The 19,336-nt window shown below is 40.8% G+C and overlaps 3 protein-coding genes across 7 annotated transcripts; 1 reads left to right on the forward strand and 2 right to left on the reverse strand.

Annotated features, from left to right (window-relative positions):
* Positions 1 to 26: 26 nt before the first annotated feature.
* Positions 27 to 19,114, forward strand: LOC108671682 (interleukin enhancer-binding factor 2 homolog; the record flags this gene model as incomplete). Its single annotated transcript, XM_018159253.1, is given in 6 exon segments — positions 27 to 192; positions 1,010 to 1,178; positions 8,515 to 8,635; positions 9,702 to 9,813; positions 16,255 to 16,407; positions 18,834 to 19,114. Coding segments are annotated over 6 exon segments (1,002 nt in total), but the record flags the coding sequence as incomplete, so codon positions are not given.
* On the reverse strand, positions 1,530 to 4,505 carry LOC108671684 (secreted acidic protein 1A-like). Of its 3 annotated transcripts, none has more exons than XM_047882408.1 (3): positions 4,446 to 4,505; positions 2,962 to 3,422; positions 1,530 to 2,871 (listed from the first exon to the last, which is right to left on the reverse strand). In XM_047882408.1, the coding sequence occupies exons 2-3, from the start codon at positions 3,419 to 3,421 to the stop codon at positions 2,633 to 2,635; spliced, it is 699 nt and encodes a 232-aa protein (XP_047738364.1). In that variant the 5' UTR covers position 3,422; positions 4,446 to 4,505; the 3' UTR covers positions 1,530 to 2,632. The 3 variants fall into 3 exon arrangements, with proteins under 3 accessions (XP_047738364.1, XP_018014745.1, XP_018014744.1); XM_018159256.2 differs by having other exon boundaries at positions 1,530 to 2,830; positions 2,915 to 3,422; XM_018159255.2 differs by having other exon boundaries at positions 1,530 to 3,422.
* Positions 12,471 to 15,415, reverse strand: LOC125178510. 3 transcript variants are annotated; one of them, XR_007156930.1, is made up of 3 exons: positions 15,339 to 15,415; positions 13,880 to 14,100; positions 12,471 to 13,304 (listed from the first exon to the last, which is right to left on the reverse strand). XR_007156930.1 is itself a non-coding variant. In XM_047882409.1 (2 exons), the coding sequence occupies exons 1-2, from the start codon at positions 15,359 to 15,361 to the stop codon at positions 12,965 to 12,967; spliced, it is 363 nt and encodes a 120-aa protein (XP_047738365.1). In that variant the 5' UTR covers positions 15,362 to 15,407; the 3' UTR covers positions 12,471 to 12,964. The 3 variants fall into 3 exon arrangements, 1 of the variants encoding a protein (XP_047738365.1); XR_007156929.1 differs by lacking the exon at positions 15,339 to 15,415 and having other exon boundaries at positions 13,880 to 14,308; XM_047882409.1 differs by lacking the exon at positions 13,880 to 14,100 and having other exon boundaries at positions 15,339 to 15,407.
* Positions 19,115 to 19,336: the final 222 nt, after the last annotated feature.

Consider the following 19,336-nt stretch of genomic DNA (forward strand, 5'->3'; position numbering starts at 1 on the left):
CTGAGCCAATAATTTTGGGAATGCAGATAGACGAGGTACGCCAGATCGGGTCGTACAAGAAGGGGACGATGGTGACGGGCCACAACGTCGCTGATGTCATCGTCATCCTGAAGACACACCCGACGAGGGAGGCCGTACAGGTCCTGGCCAAGAAGCTGCTCGAGATGCTCAAGCTGCATGAACCTGGTGATTGTAAGATAGACATTATCATTGATATATTCACTGTTGATTAGAATCATTATCATCATCAGTGTTGGCATTCTCATCATACAGCAGTTCAGCTATAATATTATTATTCTATACCCTGGAAAAATATTATGAACGCTTTTTATCTATATGTAGGATGGTTTTCATTATGAATTTACATTGAGGGCCTTCCACACAAGGCAGATGATGTTGAAATAATGATGATTTACCGTTCTATTGATAAAATCAACTCATCAATGTTGATTTCTTTTAAGACCTTATATCCATCACCGGCCCACGCTTGTTCTCGTAAATGCTTCTTAACTCTTTCATTTATTTATGGATATGTTCATAATTATTGGTGTGATATATTTTTTGATGGGTCTTTATTTTCCTGAATTCCGCGGCCCAAAAAAACATTACGATAGTGAGCTGATTTTTTATTCAACTCTGCTAAATGTTTTGAATTAAGAACTGATCTCGAAGTTGTGTTCCTTGTTCATGTTGTGGCCTGAAGCTTATTGAAATTGCCTTTCTAAAGCAGGCACTGAGTTGAATAAAAAATTACATATATTGAACCCAACATATGCTGAACCCAACAAAATTGAGCTGAAACCATAATAGAGTTGAGCAAAACTGTGTGTTGAACAAAACTGTGTGTTGAACAAAACTGTGTGTTGAACAAAACTGTGTGTTGAACAAAACTGTGTGCTGAACAAAACTGCGTTGAACAAAACTGTGTGTTGAATTCAACATTACGTTGAACAAAACTGCGTTGAACAAATATGTGTATTGAATTTAACTTATGTTGAACCTTGTGCAGCGCTGGTGATGTCGATGCTGCCTGACGACCGCGGGTTCGAGGTGAGCAACGGCGAGGCGAGCGTGCGCGTGCTGATCACGACGCTGCACCAGCACCTGCAGCAGCTCGACCCTGACAGACACCTCGACTACAAGATCCTGCAGTCACACCTGGCGGCTATACGGCATAGGTGGGTCATGGCTGGGACAAGTGGGTCATGTCTGGGACAAGTGCTGTACCACCTGGCAGCTATACGGCATGGGTGGGTCATGACTGGGACAAGTGCTGTACCACCTGCAGCAGCTATACGGCACAGGTGGGTCATGGCTGGGACAAGTGGGTCATGGCTGGGACAAGTGCTGTACCACCTGGCATCGAGCTTATCCCTCGCTTTCTAGATCGAGCTTATCCCTCGCTTTCTTTATCGAGCTTATCCCTCGCTTTCTAGATCGAGCTTATCCCTCGCTTTATAGATCGAGCTTTTCCCTCTGTTTCTAGATCGAGCTTATCCCTCGATTTCTAGATCGAGCTTTTCCCTCGCTTTCTAGATCGAGCTTTTCCCTCGCTTTCTAGATCGAGCTTTTCCCTCGGTTTCTAGATCGGGCTTTTCCCTCGGTTTCTAGATCGAGCTTTTCCCTCGCTTTCTTGATCGAGCTTTTCCCTCGCTTTCTTGATCGAGCTTTTCCTTCGCTCTCTAGATCGAGCTTTTCCCTCGCTTTCTAGATCGAGCTTCCCTCGAGGTTTCTAGGTAAAGCTCATCATTAAGTTTCTATATCAAACTTATCAGTAGCAACAAAAGCAGTGAATCCTTATTGCTAAGCTGCTTAGCTTACATTTATATGAATACAAAGTAAGTCGGCAAACTCCTTAAACCTTAGAAACGACACAACAGAAAAAGTCGAGTCCGCACCGCATGGTAAAAATGTGGCTACGCGAGCGCGCAGTGACTTACTAAAGAAATTTTAAACTCTGAAATTTAAATGTCATGAATTCGGTGGGCTGGTTCACAAACGCATCACAAATTGATTTAATTCGACGAAATAAAATTGCAACCCTACTATATAAATGACAATGATGGTTCTGTTATCGTATTAGACTAGCTACTTGCTACTTGAACACTCCTCGCTACACTACATAACAAATCCATTAATTCACTTCTTCATACTCATCTTTCATTCACTTCTCCTATACGCTTCCCTCAGATTTTTTTCTTTTTACTAATCCTACTTATGTACTCACTGCTTAATCATCACATTACATAGTTTTCCCTCTATATTCACTCTTGCGAACTAATCCCTCGCACTTTTCCTTTATTCTCACCTCTTCACAGTCAGTCATTCATATTCTTTAATTCATAATAATTCGAATAATTCATCAGAAATTAGAATTTTTTGACATTTGCTTCGATCATTTGTTACTGAAAGCTTCATCCCGTCCGAGATTATCGCCGATGCTCAGGTTGGTATTTTTCGTGCCTCTAGGTTCACACAGAAAAATGTGTGGGTCTTTATCTGAATAGAAATGCACTTTTTGCCCCTTGTGTCGGTCATCCTGACGCATTTTGGCCCGGTAAAAGGTTGTATCAGTGCTACGTGCAGGAAGTGTATCACTATTTAGACGACCCAATCAGTTTCTGGGGTTCATTTACAACTTGGCAAAAACGATAGGTCGCCTGTAAAGTGCCTTCAACGAACCATGCCCTGAACCCGAACCCTCGTCAGCATACTCTGAGAAGTCTTCATCATCGTCGGTGTTCAAGCTTTTGGTATCTTTATCGTTCCCGGACCCGCTACTGCCTTCGTCGTCAGCATATTCTGAAAAGTACTCGCCATCGTCATCGTCCAAGCTTTTGGTATCTTTATCGTCTCCGGACCCGCTACTGCCTTCGTCAGCATATTCTGAAAAGTACTCGCCATCGTCATCGTCAGTGTCCAGGCTTTTGGTATCTTTACCGTCTCCGGACCCGCTGCTGCCTTCGTCGTCGGCATATTCCGAAAAGTCCTCGTCATCGTTCAAGCTTTTGATATCTCCGGAGCCACCACTGCCTTCATCGTCGTCTCCTGACCCTCCGTCTTCGCCGGACCCTTCTTCGTCATCGACTCTTTCGGGAGTTTCTACTTTAGTTGGAACCTTTTCGGTACTGACGACACTAGGAATGGTGGAGGTGGGGATTGGGGTGGGGCTAGTAGTGATAAAGGTGGTGAAGTCTTCTTTTCCGGTGTCACTTGGTTTAACTAAATCCAAGACCGAAGAAACTTGTTCCTTCACGAGCTTCAGTTCCGAGACATGAGATAAGAAACTTGTACGAAGTCGCTCGAAAGTTTTCTCAAGTTCAGAAAGTTTTTCTTCGATACCCTGACATTGTCCCTGACTTGTCCGAACGCATAGGAACAAAAGGATCAGCATTGACCAGGTCTTCAGCATCATCTTCATTCTGACCAAAGTGAAAACAACGCGATAAAGCAAATCGTAAATTTTTAAAAGCTCAAGGGATAATAAAATTGTTTTGTATTTGAGAGCATGATGAAGATACATCATCTTCCACGAAAAAATTCTTATTATAATGAGAAAAATTTGAACTTGGAAGAAAATAGACCATGGCTTATAAAGCTAATTTTTTTCTATTTAGCGTAGTGAAGTGCGTTATAAATTTGTCTCCATAAATTAGGGCTTTACTAATCACAAGCTTCAACCCTTTAAAAAATTTAATTTGTGTCTCAAATCGTAATTGTTGAATTTAACTTCACATCAATATTTGAACACAGTTGAGTGAGTAGGTCCAATCCATCATATGTGAGAACCCTGAAGTCATTTTTCGATTATTCGCTTGCAAGAGAAGCGAATAGAAATTGATGCAACATGAACTAGATGCAATATAAACTAGGTGCAACATAAACTAGGTGCAACATAAACTAGGTGCAACATAAACTAGGTGCAACATAAACTAGGTGCAACATAAACTAGGTGCAACATAAACTAGGTGAAACATAAACTAGGTGCAACATAAACTAGGTGCAACATAAACTAGGTGCAACATAAATGCAACATAAACTAGGTGAAACATAAACTAGGCGAAACATGAACTAAGTGCATATAAACTAGATGCAACATAATCGTCAGTTATGGAAAGATCGGATTCCAAAGGCCGCATCCCTTGTTAATCAAGGCACGAAAAGTACAAGAATCGGCAACAGGCCATGGGCCTATTTCTTCAGTGCCGACACTTCTATTCTATTCTGTAATATTCTAGATGTAACATAAACTGGGTGCAACATGAACTAGATGCAACATGGACTAGATACAACATGGACTAGATGCAACATGGACTAGATGCAACATATCCTAGATGCAACATGAACTAGATGCAACATAAACTAGATACAAAATAAAATAGCTGCAACATAACCTAGATGCTATATAGACTAGATGCAACAGACGCTACATTAACTAGGTATACCTGGCAATGGCGTGTCGCAACGTAGAACTGACCTAGCGTCGCCCGGCTAACGATGTCCTGAGGTGGCAGCCCTCAAATATTGGCAAACCGATGTGGCGTTGACGCCCTCAAATATTGGCAAACCGATGTATCGTTTCTGCCCTCAAATATTGGCAAACCCGCTGAAGCGGCATCGATTTTGACAGTTTGCTTTAGCTTTATTCTGTGCCTGATTTAAATTTTTCTGAACCACTTCCACGAATTTTACGAATTGGCATAACGATGGTGAACTCGAGGCAGAAATTCACGATGCCGATTTTTTTCCAATGTTTACATGTGCTAACAAAATCCAAATTTTATTTTAATTTATTCCTTTTATTGACGCAGCATTCATTTTTTCCAGTTGTTTTGGAGGTGCAAGTTGATTCCCAACATGGGGAGACTTTTTTCACTGCCTTACGTTCGTTCGCGTCTCATACGTACGGACATTCGAAGTGTTGCATTTAGCATACTTTTTTTATTCGATTTCACATAATTCAGTGAATAACTTGCGCGTTGGTAATCCGGTTCTTTTCGTCTTTTTCCTACATTGTAAAGACAATTAAACACCACAAATGAAACAGATGCGGATTTGGTCTTTCTGCGATGGTGGAAACTGCTCCGGCATTGGCATTTCCACATTGCACGAGTCTAGATACTGAAACTAATTTCACTTGATTTCAGTACAAATGAAACGTGAAAAAGTAAGTCGAAAGTATTTACGTACTGCGACATCGACGCCTGTGTGCGCTATCTTTCAATGGAAAAATTGGGTCTAAATTTGTCTTTCTTTAGAAGTAAATTGCGTGGTATAAAAGTTATCATATTTTTGAACGGAAGACCAAACTTTCTACTGTCTATGCTCTGATGATAATAGTGTTATCATAGCTTCCAAGTTGCGTCGGGAAAGTCTGAAGAAAGGATTAATAAGAAAATGTTTATGTTCGTTTTTTATGATTTATTCTATTTATTCAAACCTATTATTTAGATATCTAAAATCATTCTATTTGTTCGGATATTGAATATACGTACAACACACGTCACAAGATAAGATATCGATTGTAAAACAAGTAATCAATTCTTATCGCTGAGTTTCCAACATACATTTAATTTAATCAAAGCTGAGCTTACATGTAGGCTTGGGGCTAGAGGCCTCTAAACTATAAATCAAGATAAATTCAACACCTCAAATTAATGAAACAAAGTTTCATAACTCTATGAAATATACGCTTCTGCTTGTAGTGAAAATATTTAAAATCTATGAAGGAAAATAGGGACAATTACATGCAGTCGGAGAAACGAGCAAGACTTTGTCCAAATAGCACTGGACTTATCGCCTTGTGTGGGTCATCCTGACTCACTTAGGTGCGGCAAGAGGGCGTTTCTGTGTTACGTCCGTTCTCTGCTCGTGCTGTGTGTTGAGAAAGTGAGTCACTATTTGGACAATTTGAGCCATTCATTTTCTGATTGCATTATTCTCGTAGATCCCTTGATTTGACGTACTTAGCGCTTCAAGAATTCAACAATAATGAAATAAACCAAAAACTGATTTTTTTCCGTTTTTTGGGTTCGCGTTCGGTTGTCGAGGGCGCCTCGCATTGTGCGGCATTCTCTTCATTATAATTCCTTGACAGACTCCTGAACTTCAGTGATTTTATAATTTAATTATCGTCGTTTATCGGTAATTAGGCGTCGCTATGGCTTGTTTCTGTACCAAACATACGGAGGATCATGTGGGGACATCGTTGCCACTGGAATTGCTATAAAAATAATCATATTGATCGCACATTAAAAATAAAATCAAAATAAAATACCACCACTTTTGGAATTTCGTACACTTCGCTACGGATGTTCAACATTCGGAGATGTTTAGTTCATGTTCTGTTTTCTTGACTCAAATTCCACACATCCATGTTCATGGTATTCTCCTCCACATGATCTGTGGCAATGAAGGCCCTTCACCTGAACCTCCGTCATGTGAATCTACTGGAATGTCCTCATCGTCCCCGGAACCATCATAGTTATTTCCTATAGGAATTTCCACCATAGTTTCAGAATCCTTTTCTCCCGGAACATTTGCCGTGGTTGCCGAAGTTATTGCTCCGTGTAAACCCACCGTGGTTGTTTGAGCTGCTGTCGAACCAATAGGCTGGTTGTGGCCTGGTGGGGCAAAACTGAAGTCATCTCCGTGGTCATTATTCCGGTCCAGACCTAAGGCGGAAGAAATTTGTTCCGTTGCAAGCTGCAGTTCCTTGGCGGTAGACAATAAACTTGTATGAAGTCGCTGGAAAGTTTTGAAAGTTTGCCCCAGGTCAAAAAGTTTTTTTGCGATATCTGGACATTGTCCCTGGCTTGTCCGAACGCCCAGCAGCAGAACTACCAGGACTGGCAAGGTCTTCAGCATCATTTTCCTGCAGTAGAAGAAAATGGGCATTAAAACAGAGTTTGAGGGATACCAGATTAAATTACTTGAAATTAAATATGATCACAATTTGACAACGTAGTACATGGATGGAAATCCAGATAAAAATTCCATCGCCACTCCACAATTTTCATCGCAAATGAAAATCATGGATAAATAACAAAGTCGAAGATAATTAAACAAGGAGATAGGGAATAACGTTGATGATGGTAGTTTGAGGTGCATAATTACCTGATCAGCAATTATGCATTAATTAGGCGTCGCACTGATCTCGCGCCGTCGCGATAGCGGCGTCCGTTTGTGGTCTTGTCTTGGCGCCCGCACCTCTTATCTCGGTGCTGATTACTGCTATCTAATTAGGGGGCGAGGGTGTAGTGCTGATTGCTGCTCCCTAATTAGCAGGGGGCGAGGGTGCAGTGCTGATTACTGCTCCTAATGCCTCTACAAGTTATTTATTGAGTAAAAATTCACGTTCTATATCAAGGACCTAAGATATAGGATCGTTGCTAAGCGTAACTATGGATGTTCTTGTAATTATAAAACAAACATTTTAAAATGGAATTAATGTTGGGAAAATATTGTCCATTAACGGCAGTAGATTTAGTTGGGAAATTGTATATTCTGGAAGCTGAAAGGAAAGATTTTTGCTGCAGAGCACATCGCGTTTTGTTTAACAGTCAATTCCACACCACTTATTTCCCAATCACGCTGGTGCTCATCCATCAGCTGAGTCTATACACTATCGCGACGAGATCTGTGATCTCTGCTCATATGTTCAAGATTAACAAATGAATCTTCTGGCTATTCGAATAACGATTGAGAGATTTTGTGTGTAAAAAATGTATAATCAGTGCTTGATAATGGTACATATCAAATTAGATTCAGAACTATCATTGCTTACATTGTTACCATGTTATGTTATTTTATCATGAATGTTATGGACACAATATGTAAGGACTGCAAAATAACCGCGATTGTCATAACGCCTGTTAAGTGATTAGTTTTAAGCTTCATAAAAATTATAATTCTGCATCATCCACTTTGATGCCGCTAATTTTGTCATAACCATGGTGCTCTTCACCATAACTATCATTATCATGACTTTAATTAATTTCGGCAAACCTTCATCCTTACGACGATCATCAACCGCCGTACTGACGCAAATTCATCATTTCACTATCACCCTCATCCATCAATACTATCATTCATTCTTCATCATCCATCGTAAGGCCTGCCACTAACCGCCGTCCGTCCCTTATCTTTTAATTATCGTTAATTACCATCATACCCACGACCTCCATCATCCGTGGCTCACCATTCCACCATCAAAGTGCTGTGAGTCAAGCCTCAACTTTTCACTATCATTCACCACTATCATCTTAACATTGTCAATGATGGTGCAGTCGCTGGTTTGAGGAGAACGCTCACCATTCCACCATCAAAGTGCTGTGAGTCAAGCCTTATCATGTCACTATCATTCACCACTATCATCTTAACATTGTTAATGATGGTGCAGTCGCTGGTTTGAGGAGAACGCTCACCATTCCACCATCAAAGTGTTGTCAGTTAAGCCTTATCATGTCACTATCATTCACCACTATCATCTTAACATTGTCAATGATGGTGCAGCCGCTGGTTCGAGGAGAACGCTCACCATTCCACCATCAAAGTGCTGATCCGCCTGCTGCGCGACCTGCGCTTGCGCTTCGTCGGCTTCGAACCACTGAATCCATGGATGCTCGACCTTCTAGTAAGTTTATATCTCTTGTACATCGCCTTATCTTATCTCCGTGCTTGTCTTAACCCCCTGAGCCTTATCTCAACCCCTTAGGCATTGTCTCAACCCCCTCTAGGCTTTATTTCCGCCCCCGTAGGCCGTATCTTAGCGTCAGATCCACATGCATTGTGTTATCACTTAATTCGATGTCTTATCAGTCAACTTGCTACACTCAGAGCTATGAGCGAGACTTTATACTAATACCTGAAACAATAGACTTTATACAAATACCTGAAAACCACTAAATTTATAATAGAGAACTCCTAAGTTGACTAAACTTATGTCATTGGACGCTCCTTCGTAGCTATTATATACCAAATCTATATATAGCATCTAGGTTATTCTGCATCTATAGTTTATTTTTCTATAAAGTTGACCATGAATTGCCATGAAAAAAAACTAAGACCCAGCAACTTATACAGCTTTGCCCTTATATGGGTCATCCTGATCCAGTTTTACTCGGTAAAAGGGGCAGAAAGTGAGCCCATTCTAAGACTCATTCATTAATTTTTCAAAATGAATCACCAGTCAAGTGGTAATCACCCCGTGACTGGTGATTCAGCTGGACTCATCTATTCCTAAATAATTGACGTGCTAGTTGTCACTTGTCCCGTATTGTGTCTATATCTTTTATTGTAAGCCCCTCTTATCTCTGCATCGTATGTTGCTATCAACCTTAACTTGTGCGTGCCTATAATACCATATGATAATCATATTATAATTATATATTGATGACATATTCAACGTTGAATGACACTCTACGTTGTAATAGTACATTGTAATAACAATAATGATATTATATATGACTGTAGGCGCACTACATTACAATAGTGTATTGTAATAACATTAATGACACATATCCTATAGGCGCACTACATTATAATAGTGTATTGTTATAACATTAATGACACATATCCTGTAGGCGCACTACATTACAATACAGTATTGTAATAATATTAATGACACATATGACATATCCTATAGGCGCACTACATTACAATAGTGTATTGTAATAATATCAAGGTTAATTATCCTATAGGCGCACTACGCGATCCTGAACAACCCCAGCCGCCAGGCGCTGCCCGTCAACGCGGCCTTCAGGCGCGTCCTGCAGCTCCTCTCTGCCGGCCTCTTCCTGCCCGGCTCTGCTGGTCTCTTGTGCTGTGCTGTGTTGTGTTGTGTGTTGTGTTGTATTGTGTGTTGGTGTGTGTTGTGTCATTATTTGTTGGTGTGTGTTGTGTGTCTTATGTGTTGGTATGTGTTGTGTGTCTTATATGTTGGTGTGTGTTGTGTGTTGGTGTGTGTTGTGTGTTGGTGTGTGTTGTTGGCGTGTGTTGTGTTGGCGTGTGTTATGTTGGTGTGTGTTGTGTTGAGTGGGTGCTGTGTTAGTGTTTGTGTCAGAGTGTCTGTCGATTATGTGCGTTACACTGTACCGCAGTGATGGCGGCACCGAAAATGAAGGAGTGAGTCGTGGGTTCGAGCCTGAGGCAGCTCAGCTCATTTCTCGGTGTCTTTTGAGAGCGGCGCTTTGTAGTTGTCGAGGGCGGTGCATCAGCATGGCTTTGGGTGGTGCTCCAAAACTTTGGATCTAGCGAAAGTCTTTGACAAAGTTGACCATGGATTGCTATAAAGAAAACTAAGACTCAAACAACTTGTACATCTTCCAGAGCAACTGCTCCGGAGATGACCGTGCATAACAAAACTCGTACCCGTATGAATCTTTTAAGCATGAGCCAAATTGGACAAATAACTGTGACACCATTAACCGTATGAATGTTTCAGTGCTCACTGCCCCGTATTCACCGTATAAATATAGGAGGACGGAGTTTTTACTGACCCGTATTCACCGCATGAATCTTTGAGTTTTCACTGCCCCATATTTATTTTTATGAATGTCGCACATGTATGCCTAGCGGTGCCCCGTATTGACCGGTATGAATAACACAGGCATCACGGACCCGTGTGAGGGCGCGAACATCCGTAATCTTGTTACAGTATTAATCATTTTGAAATATCTTGTACATGAACTGTAAACAATTTACACACCGTTTGTTCCTCACACGCTTGTTCCATTTGTTAGTGTACCTATTTACAGTTGATGTACAAGATATTTAAAAATTATTGATGCTGTAACATGATGTCATAATTGCATCAAGATGATGCTTGTTTCTGTGATGCTATGGCACGGGTGTTGAAGTTGCTGTATTAGCTGTAGGAAATCTCAGAGAAATAATAAGACTTTGTCCTAATAGCAACTCTTTTTTTTGCCCTTGTCTGGGTCCAGTTTAGCCTGGCAAAAAGCACATATATGAGCCACGTCTACTCTTAGCTTGTATTGTGTAAGGAATTATGTTAATATTTGCGCAATCTGAGCCATTAAATTTGGACATGCAGATAGACAAGGTGCGTCTAGCTTGTACTCAGTAAGGAATTAACCGATGTGGCGTTGATGCCCTCAAATATTAGCAAACCGATGTGGCGTTGATGCCCTCAAATATTGGCAAAACCGCTGAAGCGATATTGATTTTTTAACCGTTTGCTTTATCTTAATTCGGTGCCTGATTTAAATTTGTCTGAACCACTTCCACGAATTGGACGAGATTGGCATGACGATGTTGAACTCGAGGCAGAAATTCTCGATGTAGAATATTTTCCCAATGTTTACAAGTGCTAACAAAATCCAAATTTTATTTTTATAAATTCATTGTATTGGCGCAGCATTCATTCTTCTACAGTTGTTTTGGAGGTGCAAGTTGATTCCCAACATAGGGGAGAATTTTTTCTCTACCTTATGTTCGTTCGCGTCTAACACGTACAGACATTCTAAGTGTAGTTGCTCCCTAGAATTCAACACACTTTTTTATTCAATTTTACGTAATTCACTGCATTACTTGCGGGTTGGTAATCCTGTTCTTTTCGTTTTTTCTCTACATTGCAATGAAAATTAAACCCCACGAATGTAACCGATGCGTATTTGCCCTTTCTGCGATGGTGAAAACTGCTCCGGCATTGTCATTTTCATATTGCACGAGACTAGCTATATACTGAAGCTAACAATTGGATTTGAAAACAAATGAGTCATGGAAAAGGAAGTCGAAAGGATTTACGTACTGCGACATCGACGCCTGTTTGCGCTATCTCTCAATGGAAAAATGTGTTCTAAATTTGTCTTTCTTTAGAAATAAATTGCGTGGTAAATGTTATCATATTTCTAAACGAAATACCAAACTTCCTACTGTCTATGCTCTGATGATAATAGTGTTGTCATAGCATCCAAGTTGAGCCGAGAAAGTCTGAAGAAATGATTAATAAAAACGAGTTAATGTTCGCTATTATGCTTTATTCTATTTATTCAAACCTATTATTTATGCATTTAAAATCATTCTATTTGTTCAGATATTGAATATTACGTACAACACACGTCACATGATAACATATCGATTGTAAAACAAGTAATCAGTTCTTATCGCTGAGCGTCTAACATACATTTAATTTAATCAATGTGAGCTTACATGCAGGCTTGGGGCTGGAGGCTCTAAACTATAAATCAAGATAAATTCAACAGGAATTGATGAAACAAAGTTTCCTAACTCAATGAAATATAAGCCTCGGCTTGTATTGCAAATATTTAAAATGAATGATAGTAAATAAGAATAATTATCTGCAGTCAGAGAAACGAGCAAGATTTTGTGCAAATAGCATTGCACTTGTCGCCTTGTGTGGGTCATCCTGACTCACTTTGTCGCCTTGTGTGGGTCATCCTGACTCACTTTGGTCCGGTAAGAGGGCGTATCAGTGCTACGTCCGTTCTCTGCTCGTGCTGTGTGTTTAGAAAGTAAGTCACTATTTGGACAAAATAACCCATTTATTTTCTCTGAGTGCATTATTCTCGTACATTTCTTGGATTCAATGTTAATGAAATAAACTAAAAATAGCAAAAGTATTTTTTCGGTTTTTGGGTTGGCGTTCGGTTGTCGAGTGCGCATTGCATTGTGCGTCATTTTCTTCCTTATAATTCCTTGACTCCTAAACTTGAGTGATTTTATACTTTGATTTTGATCGTTTATCGGTAATTAGGCGCCGCAATGGCTTGTTCCTGTACCAATAACATGACGGATCATCTGGCAGCATTGTTGCCACTGGCATTGCTAAAAAATAATCATATTAATCACACGTTAAGAATAAAATCACAATAAACCACCACCACTTGTGGAATTTCGTACACTTCGCTACGGATGTTCACCATTCGACGATGCTTGGTTCATGTTCTGTTTTCTTGACTCAAATTCCACACATCCATGTTCATGGTATTCTCCAAAAGATCTGTGGCGATGAAGGCTCATCACCTGAACCTCCGTCATGTGAATCTACTGGAATGTCGTCCCCGGAACCATCATTGTTATAGGCGAAAGCGAAGTCATCTTCTCCGTGGTCGTTATTCCGGTCCAGACCGAAGGCAGAAGAAATTTGTTCCGCCGCAAGCTGCAGTTCCTTGGCGGTAGACAACAAACTTGTATGAAGTCGCTTGAAAGATTGCTCATGTTCAGAAAATTTTTCTTCGATATCTGGACATTGTCCCTGGCCTGTCTGAACGGCCAGCAGCAGAACCACCAGGACTGGTAAGGTCTTCAGCATCATTTTCCTGCCGTAGAAAAAATGGGCATTACAACAGAGATTGAGGGACACCAGATTAAATTGCTTTAAATTAGATAAGACCACGATTTGACAACGTAATACATGGATGGAAATTCAGATAAGAAAGTGCACGCTTTAAGATATAAATGAATTGCAATTTTGGTAAAAGGAGAAGGCATGAATTATTATAAAGTTTCTGCAAACACGCAACTTGAGAATATATAGTGCGTGATTGATAATTCTAATGATTAATTGCACATTTTTTGTATAAATGATAGTGCTCGGATGGAAATAATAAAGGGCGTGAAATTTTTTAGGAAAAATTGAATTATAATTGTGAGAATAGTAGAAAGCATTAATTATAATGACGTATTTGCATTTCCCCATAATTAGCAACTATTGCATATGATGTTGATCTGCCAACAAATATGCCCGCTTTTATAGTTTATACTTCTGCTTCCATCGCCACTCCAGAACTTTCATTGCAAATGAAAATCATGGATAAATAAAATAGTCGAAAATAATTAAAGAAAGAGTTATGGAATAACGTTGATGATGGTAGTTTGATGTGCATATAATTACCTGATCAGCAATTATGCATTAATTAGGCGTCGCACTGATCTCGTGTGGTCGTGCCTTGGCGCCCGCACCTCTCTTATCTCGGTGCTGATTACTGCTATCTAATTAGGGGCGAGGGTGTAGTTGCTCGTTAATTACTGCTATCTAATTAGGGGCGAGGGTGTAGTTGCTTCCTAATTAGCAGAGGGCGACTGGTGCAGTGCTGGTTGCTGCTCCCAATGGCTCTACAAGTTATTTATTGAGTAAAAATTCACGTTCTATATCAAGGACCTAAGATATAGGATCGTTGCTATGCGTGACTATGGATGTTCTTGTAATTAGAAAACAAACATTTAAAATGGAATTAACGTTGGGAAAATAATATTCCATTAACGGCAGTTGATTTAGTTGGGAAATTATATATTCTGGAAGCTGAAAGGAAAGATTTTTGATGCAGAGCACATTGCGTTTAGTTTAACAGTCAATTCCACACCACGTAGTTCCTAATCACGCTGGTGCTCATCCATCAGCTGAGTCAGTTCACTATCACATCACTATAGCAGCACATAATCACGCTGGTGATCACCATCAGCTGAGTCAGTTCACTATCGCAGCACATAATCACGCTGGTGCTCACCATCAGCTGAGTCAGTTCACTATCACGACGAGATCTGTGATCGCTGCTCAAATGTTCAAGTTGAAGAAATTAATCTTCTGGCTGTTCGAATAACGCTTGAGAAATTTTGTGTGAAGAAATATATAATCAGTGTTTGATGATGGGGCATTGCATATTAGACTCAGAACTATCTTTGCTAACATTGTTACCCCTAATAAGTTTTTTGTCATGAATATTATGAGCACACTAAGTAATACTGGCTTGACGACTGCGAAATTACCCCGACTTTTATAACGTCGGTTCAGTGAATAGTTTTAAGCTTAATGAAGATTATAATTCTGCATCATCTTCTTTGATGCCGATAATTTTGTCATCATAACCATGGTGCTCTTCAACATAACTAGCATTATCATGACTTTAGAAATTTTTGGTAAACCTTCATCCACACGACGATCGTCAACCGCCGTCCTGACGCAAATTCAACATCTTAGTATCACCATCATCCATTATCACATCATCCATTATCACCATCATCCATCAACACCATCATTTATTCTTCATCATCCATCGTAATGCTTGCCACTAACCGCCGTCTCCTCATCTTATAAGTATCATTAATTAGCATCACACCCACGACCTTTATCATCCATGGCTCACCATTCCACCATCAAAGTGCTGTGAGTCAAGCCCCAACTTTTCAATATCATTCACCACTATCATCTTAACATTGTCAATGATGGTGCAGTCAGCTCACCATTCCACCATCAAAGTGCTGTGAGTCAAGCCTCAACTTTTCACTATCATTCACCACTATCATCTTAACATTGTCAATGATGGTGCAGTCGCAGGCTCAAGGAGAACGCTCACCATTCCACCATCAAAGTGCTCATCCGCCTGCTGCGCGACCTGCGCTTGCGCTTCGTCGGCTTTGAGCCGCTGAATCCATGGATGCTCGACGTTCTGGTGAGTTGATATCTCTTGTACATCGCCTTATCTTATCTCCGTGCTTTGTCTTAACCCCCTTGAACCTTATCTTAACCCCTTAGGCATTGTCTCAACCCCCTCTAGGCTTTATTTCCGACCCCGTAGGCCGTATCTTAGCGTCATATCCACGTGCATTGTGTTATCACTTAATTTTGATGTCTTATCAGTTAACTTTCTACACTCACAGCAATGAGTGAGACTTCTTGCAAATACAAATGCAGCTTTCGCCCATATATGGGTCATCCTGACCCAGTTTGACTCAGTAAACGGACAGAAAGTGAGTCCATTCTTGAACTCATTCATTCAGTTATCAAAGTGAATCACCAGTCAAGCGATGAATCACCACTCGACTGGTGATTCACCTGAACTCATCTATTCCTAAATAATTGTGTGTCTATATCTTTTATTGTAAGCCCCTCTTATCTCTGCATCGTATGTTGCTATCAACCTTAACTCATGCGTGCCTATAATACCATATGATAATCATATTATAATTATTATATACTGATGACATCTTCAGTTGAATGACACAGTACGTTGTAATAGTACATTTTAATATCAATAATTATAACATATATGGCTGTAGGCACACTACATTACAATAGTGTATTGTAATAACATTAATGACACACTTTTCACTGCCTCGCATTTACCTGTATGCATGTCGCACATGTATGCCTGGCGGTGCCCCGTATTCACCGTATGAATGTCGGACTTTTCACTGCCCCGTATTTACCTGTATGCATGTCGCACATGTATGACTGGCGGTGCCCCGTATTCACCGGTATGAATATCACAGGCATCACGGACCCGTGTGAGGGCGCGAACATCCGTGTGCACACGGCGATGTCGCTGGAGCAGCAGGACGCGGTGTGCCTGACGGGCAGACGTTGCTCAGGGTCCTGGGGCCATGGTGGCTACAGGCAGGTCTTGGGGCTCGAGGGTAACTCCTGTGAGTAATTGTGTTACCATTACCTCTGGTTATATAATGTACTACTTGCCATTACCCATACGGTAACTCCAGTGAGTAATTCACTTACCATTACCTCTGGTTACATAAATTACTACTTGCCATTACCCATACGGTAACTTCAGTGAGTAATTCTCTTACCATTACCTTTGGTTATATAATGTACTACTTGCCATTACCCTTACGGTAACTCCAGTGAGTAATTCTCTTACCCTTACCTCTGGTTATATAATGTACCACTTACCATTACCTATACGGTAAGTAGAGTGAGTAATAGTGTCAGAACCTTATATTAACTCTGGTCAGTTAATGTGCTACTTACCATTACCTATACAGTAACTCCAGTGAGTAATTGTGTTACCATAAATTTTTAATACTCTGGTAATCTCCGAGGATGCTTCAAAAAGTTCGTGGAAAAACAAACAAAGTGGTTCAAGTCATAAGGTTTATGTTTCAACATATGCCCTGTCAATATATTTCTGTAGACGCTCATACCAGCCATTAAGTCCATCTGTGTAGAATTGAGAGTCATGCGATTTGAACCATGTTGTAGCAGCTCTTTTTGCTGCTTCAACTGTGGAAAGCTGGGTAACTTTCAATGAATTTTTCAGGTTTGTTAATAAAATTGCTTCAGATGACCCCAAATCGTGTCTATAAGATAAATGACGAATGATTTCCTTGAAAAATTTGGCGTAGCTCAGCCCTCGTTTGCCGAGCGCCAAGCGAGGGTGCATTGCCGTTGTGGAAGAGGTCGCACCGATGCTTCTTCCATTGCGTTTCGGCGATTTTCTTGGACACTTTTCACAAAATGTCTTCATAATAAATAGCCGTAATCGTTTTCTTGTCCTTTTGGAAATCGACTAGAAAGATCCCCTCTGCATCCCAGTAAACAGTGACCATAACCTTTCCTCTTGAACGCTCAGATTTTTCTTTGACTGGCTCACTTCAACCCCAGGGCAGCCACTGCTTCGATTGAGTTTTGTCTTCGGAATTGTACTGGTAGAGTTATGTTTCATCTCCGCTCAAAATCCGCCTAAGAAAAAATTCAGGGTTTTCAACCCACTTGTTCAAAATTTCCATAAAAATATCTGGGGCGCAACAACATTCAAACCCATCAAGCGGAGAGCTTGCTCACTGCCTAACTGAAAATTGTGTGTGCGAAAACTACGGAGATGTTGCTACTGCTACTGATTTGGTGGTTATTCGAATATCTTAGTCAATAAGATCACGAACAGCATGAATGTTTTCCACATAAACTGATGTGCGTGGCCTGGTTCTGCAGGGGTCATCTTTGGTCTCATTTCTTTCGTTTCTGGGACGACAGCTATTTGTAGATTGCTGATTTATTTTAGGCACTATCATCATAAACTTGTTTCAGAGATTCAGAGATTTGGCTGTTCTTCCACCCAAGCTTTACCATGAATCTGATGTTTGACCTGATCACAATTTCGTTAGTTGCCATGATGCATGAAAGGCTGTTGCGGTTAAAACAGCGTCTCGCGTTTGTACAGTTAATTTAAAGGCCCATTTGAGAACAAGTTATAAAACAATAATACAGGATCTTTCTGCTGCATTGGCATCATATTCTTCCCGTAGAATTTCCAGTTATGCCAGTTTCCACGAACTTTTTGAAGCCGTCTCGTAATTGATGACTCACCATTAAACTTTTATTGCTTTATTATTGCACCATCTAACACACGCACCATCATCACGTTCAAAAATAATGAGTCAGATCATAATATTAGAGCCATGATCATAAATGCAGCGTCTTATCTCACTCGTTATCTCTGCAGCTCTTGACACACAGTCTGGTGGTTCTTGGCTATGAGTAAACTCTAAATAAAGGAACACTTAGTCTGACTATAGGTACGCGATCTATATATTATATTAATTCAAGTGATATTTCACTATATTCAACACAATTACATTAACAATTCGTTATTAACGTACCCAAGGAAATTTGCAGTTCCTTTTCTAATAACTTGCAATAACAAAAGTGTTATTTTATCACTAGTACGCATATATAATTACTATATATCTTCACTCCACTATAGCTTCACTTCATAGCTATTATATACCAAATCAAAGTTATTTCTTATTGATTACTTCTTTCTTACTTTTCTCTCCTCCTTTATGCTCTAATTCATATTAAACTATTTTGTGGTTGGTTTCTGAAGGTTGTCGTCTGTCACTTATTTCCTTTTCGTTACATTTGTTATTAATTTTCACTTCTTTACTTTTTGCTGTATTTGTTGATAATTATATTTTTTTATATTTTCTTATTTAATATCAGTTATTTAGGGCTCGTTATTTATATCCGGTTATTATGTTTCTTAGTTATTCATGTTGAATTATCGACAATGTTTCAAGTTGTTGATTACATTGTAACTGATGTTGTTGAACTGCAGGCATCGCGACGGAGATGCCGGTGTGGGACGGCGACGTCGTGTCAGCCCTCGACAGCGCCTACGAGCGCCCCCCTGACCGCAGCCTGGACAAAGAGGACGGCGTGGACGGCGACGAGGACGACATGGACGGCGTCGTCGTATCTGCCCTCGACAGCGCCTACGAGCGCCCCTCTGACCGCAGCCTGGACGACGAGGACGACATGGTCGGCGACGAGGACGGCATGGACGGCGACGAGGACGGCATGGACGGCGACGAGGACGGCGTGGACGGTGCCGACTAGACGACGAAGATGGCATGGACGGTGCCGACTAGACGACGAGGACGGCATGGACGGCGACGAGGACGACATGGACGGCGACGAGGACGGCATGGACGGCGACGAGGACGGCATGGACGGTGACGAGGACGGCATGGACGGCGACGAGGACGGCATGGACGGCGACGAGGACGGCATGGACGGCGACGAGGACGGCATGGACGGCGACGAGGACGGCATGGACGG

The sequence above is a fragment of the Hyalella azteca genome, unplaced genomic scaffold (genome assembly GCF_000764305.2).
Source record: "Hyalella azteca isolate HAZT.00-mixed unplaced genomic scaffold, Hazt_2.0.2 contig10342, whole genome shotgun sequence".
Lineage (NCBI taxonomy): Eukaryota > Metazoa > Arthropoda > Malacostraca > Amphipoda > Hyalellidae > Hyalella > Hyalella azteca.

Bases quoted from the DNA above. Each gene is read 5' to 3' on its own strand.
- LOC108671684 (XM_018159255.2), bottom strand. From the start codon at position 3,421: ATGAAGATGATGCTGAAGACCTGGTCAATGCTGATCCTTTTGTTCCTA.
- LOC125178510 (XM_047882409.1), bottom strand. From the start codon at position 15,361: ATGAGCACTTTGATGGTGGAATG. The intron at 13,305-15,338 runs GTGAGCGTTCTC...TTTCTACGGCAG, and splicing joins AGCACTTTGATGGTGGAATG to GAAAATGATGCTGAAGACCT.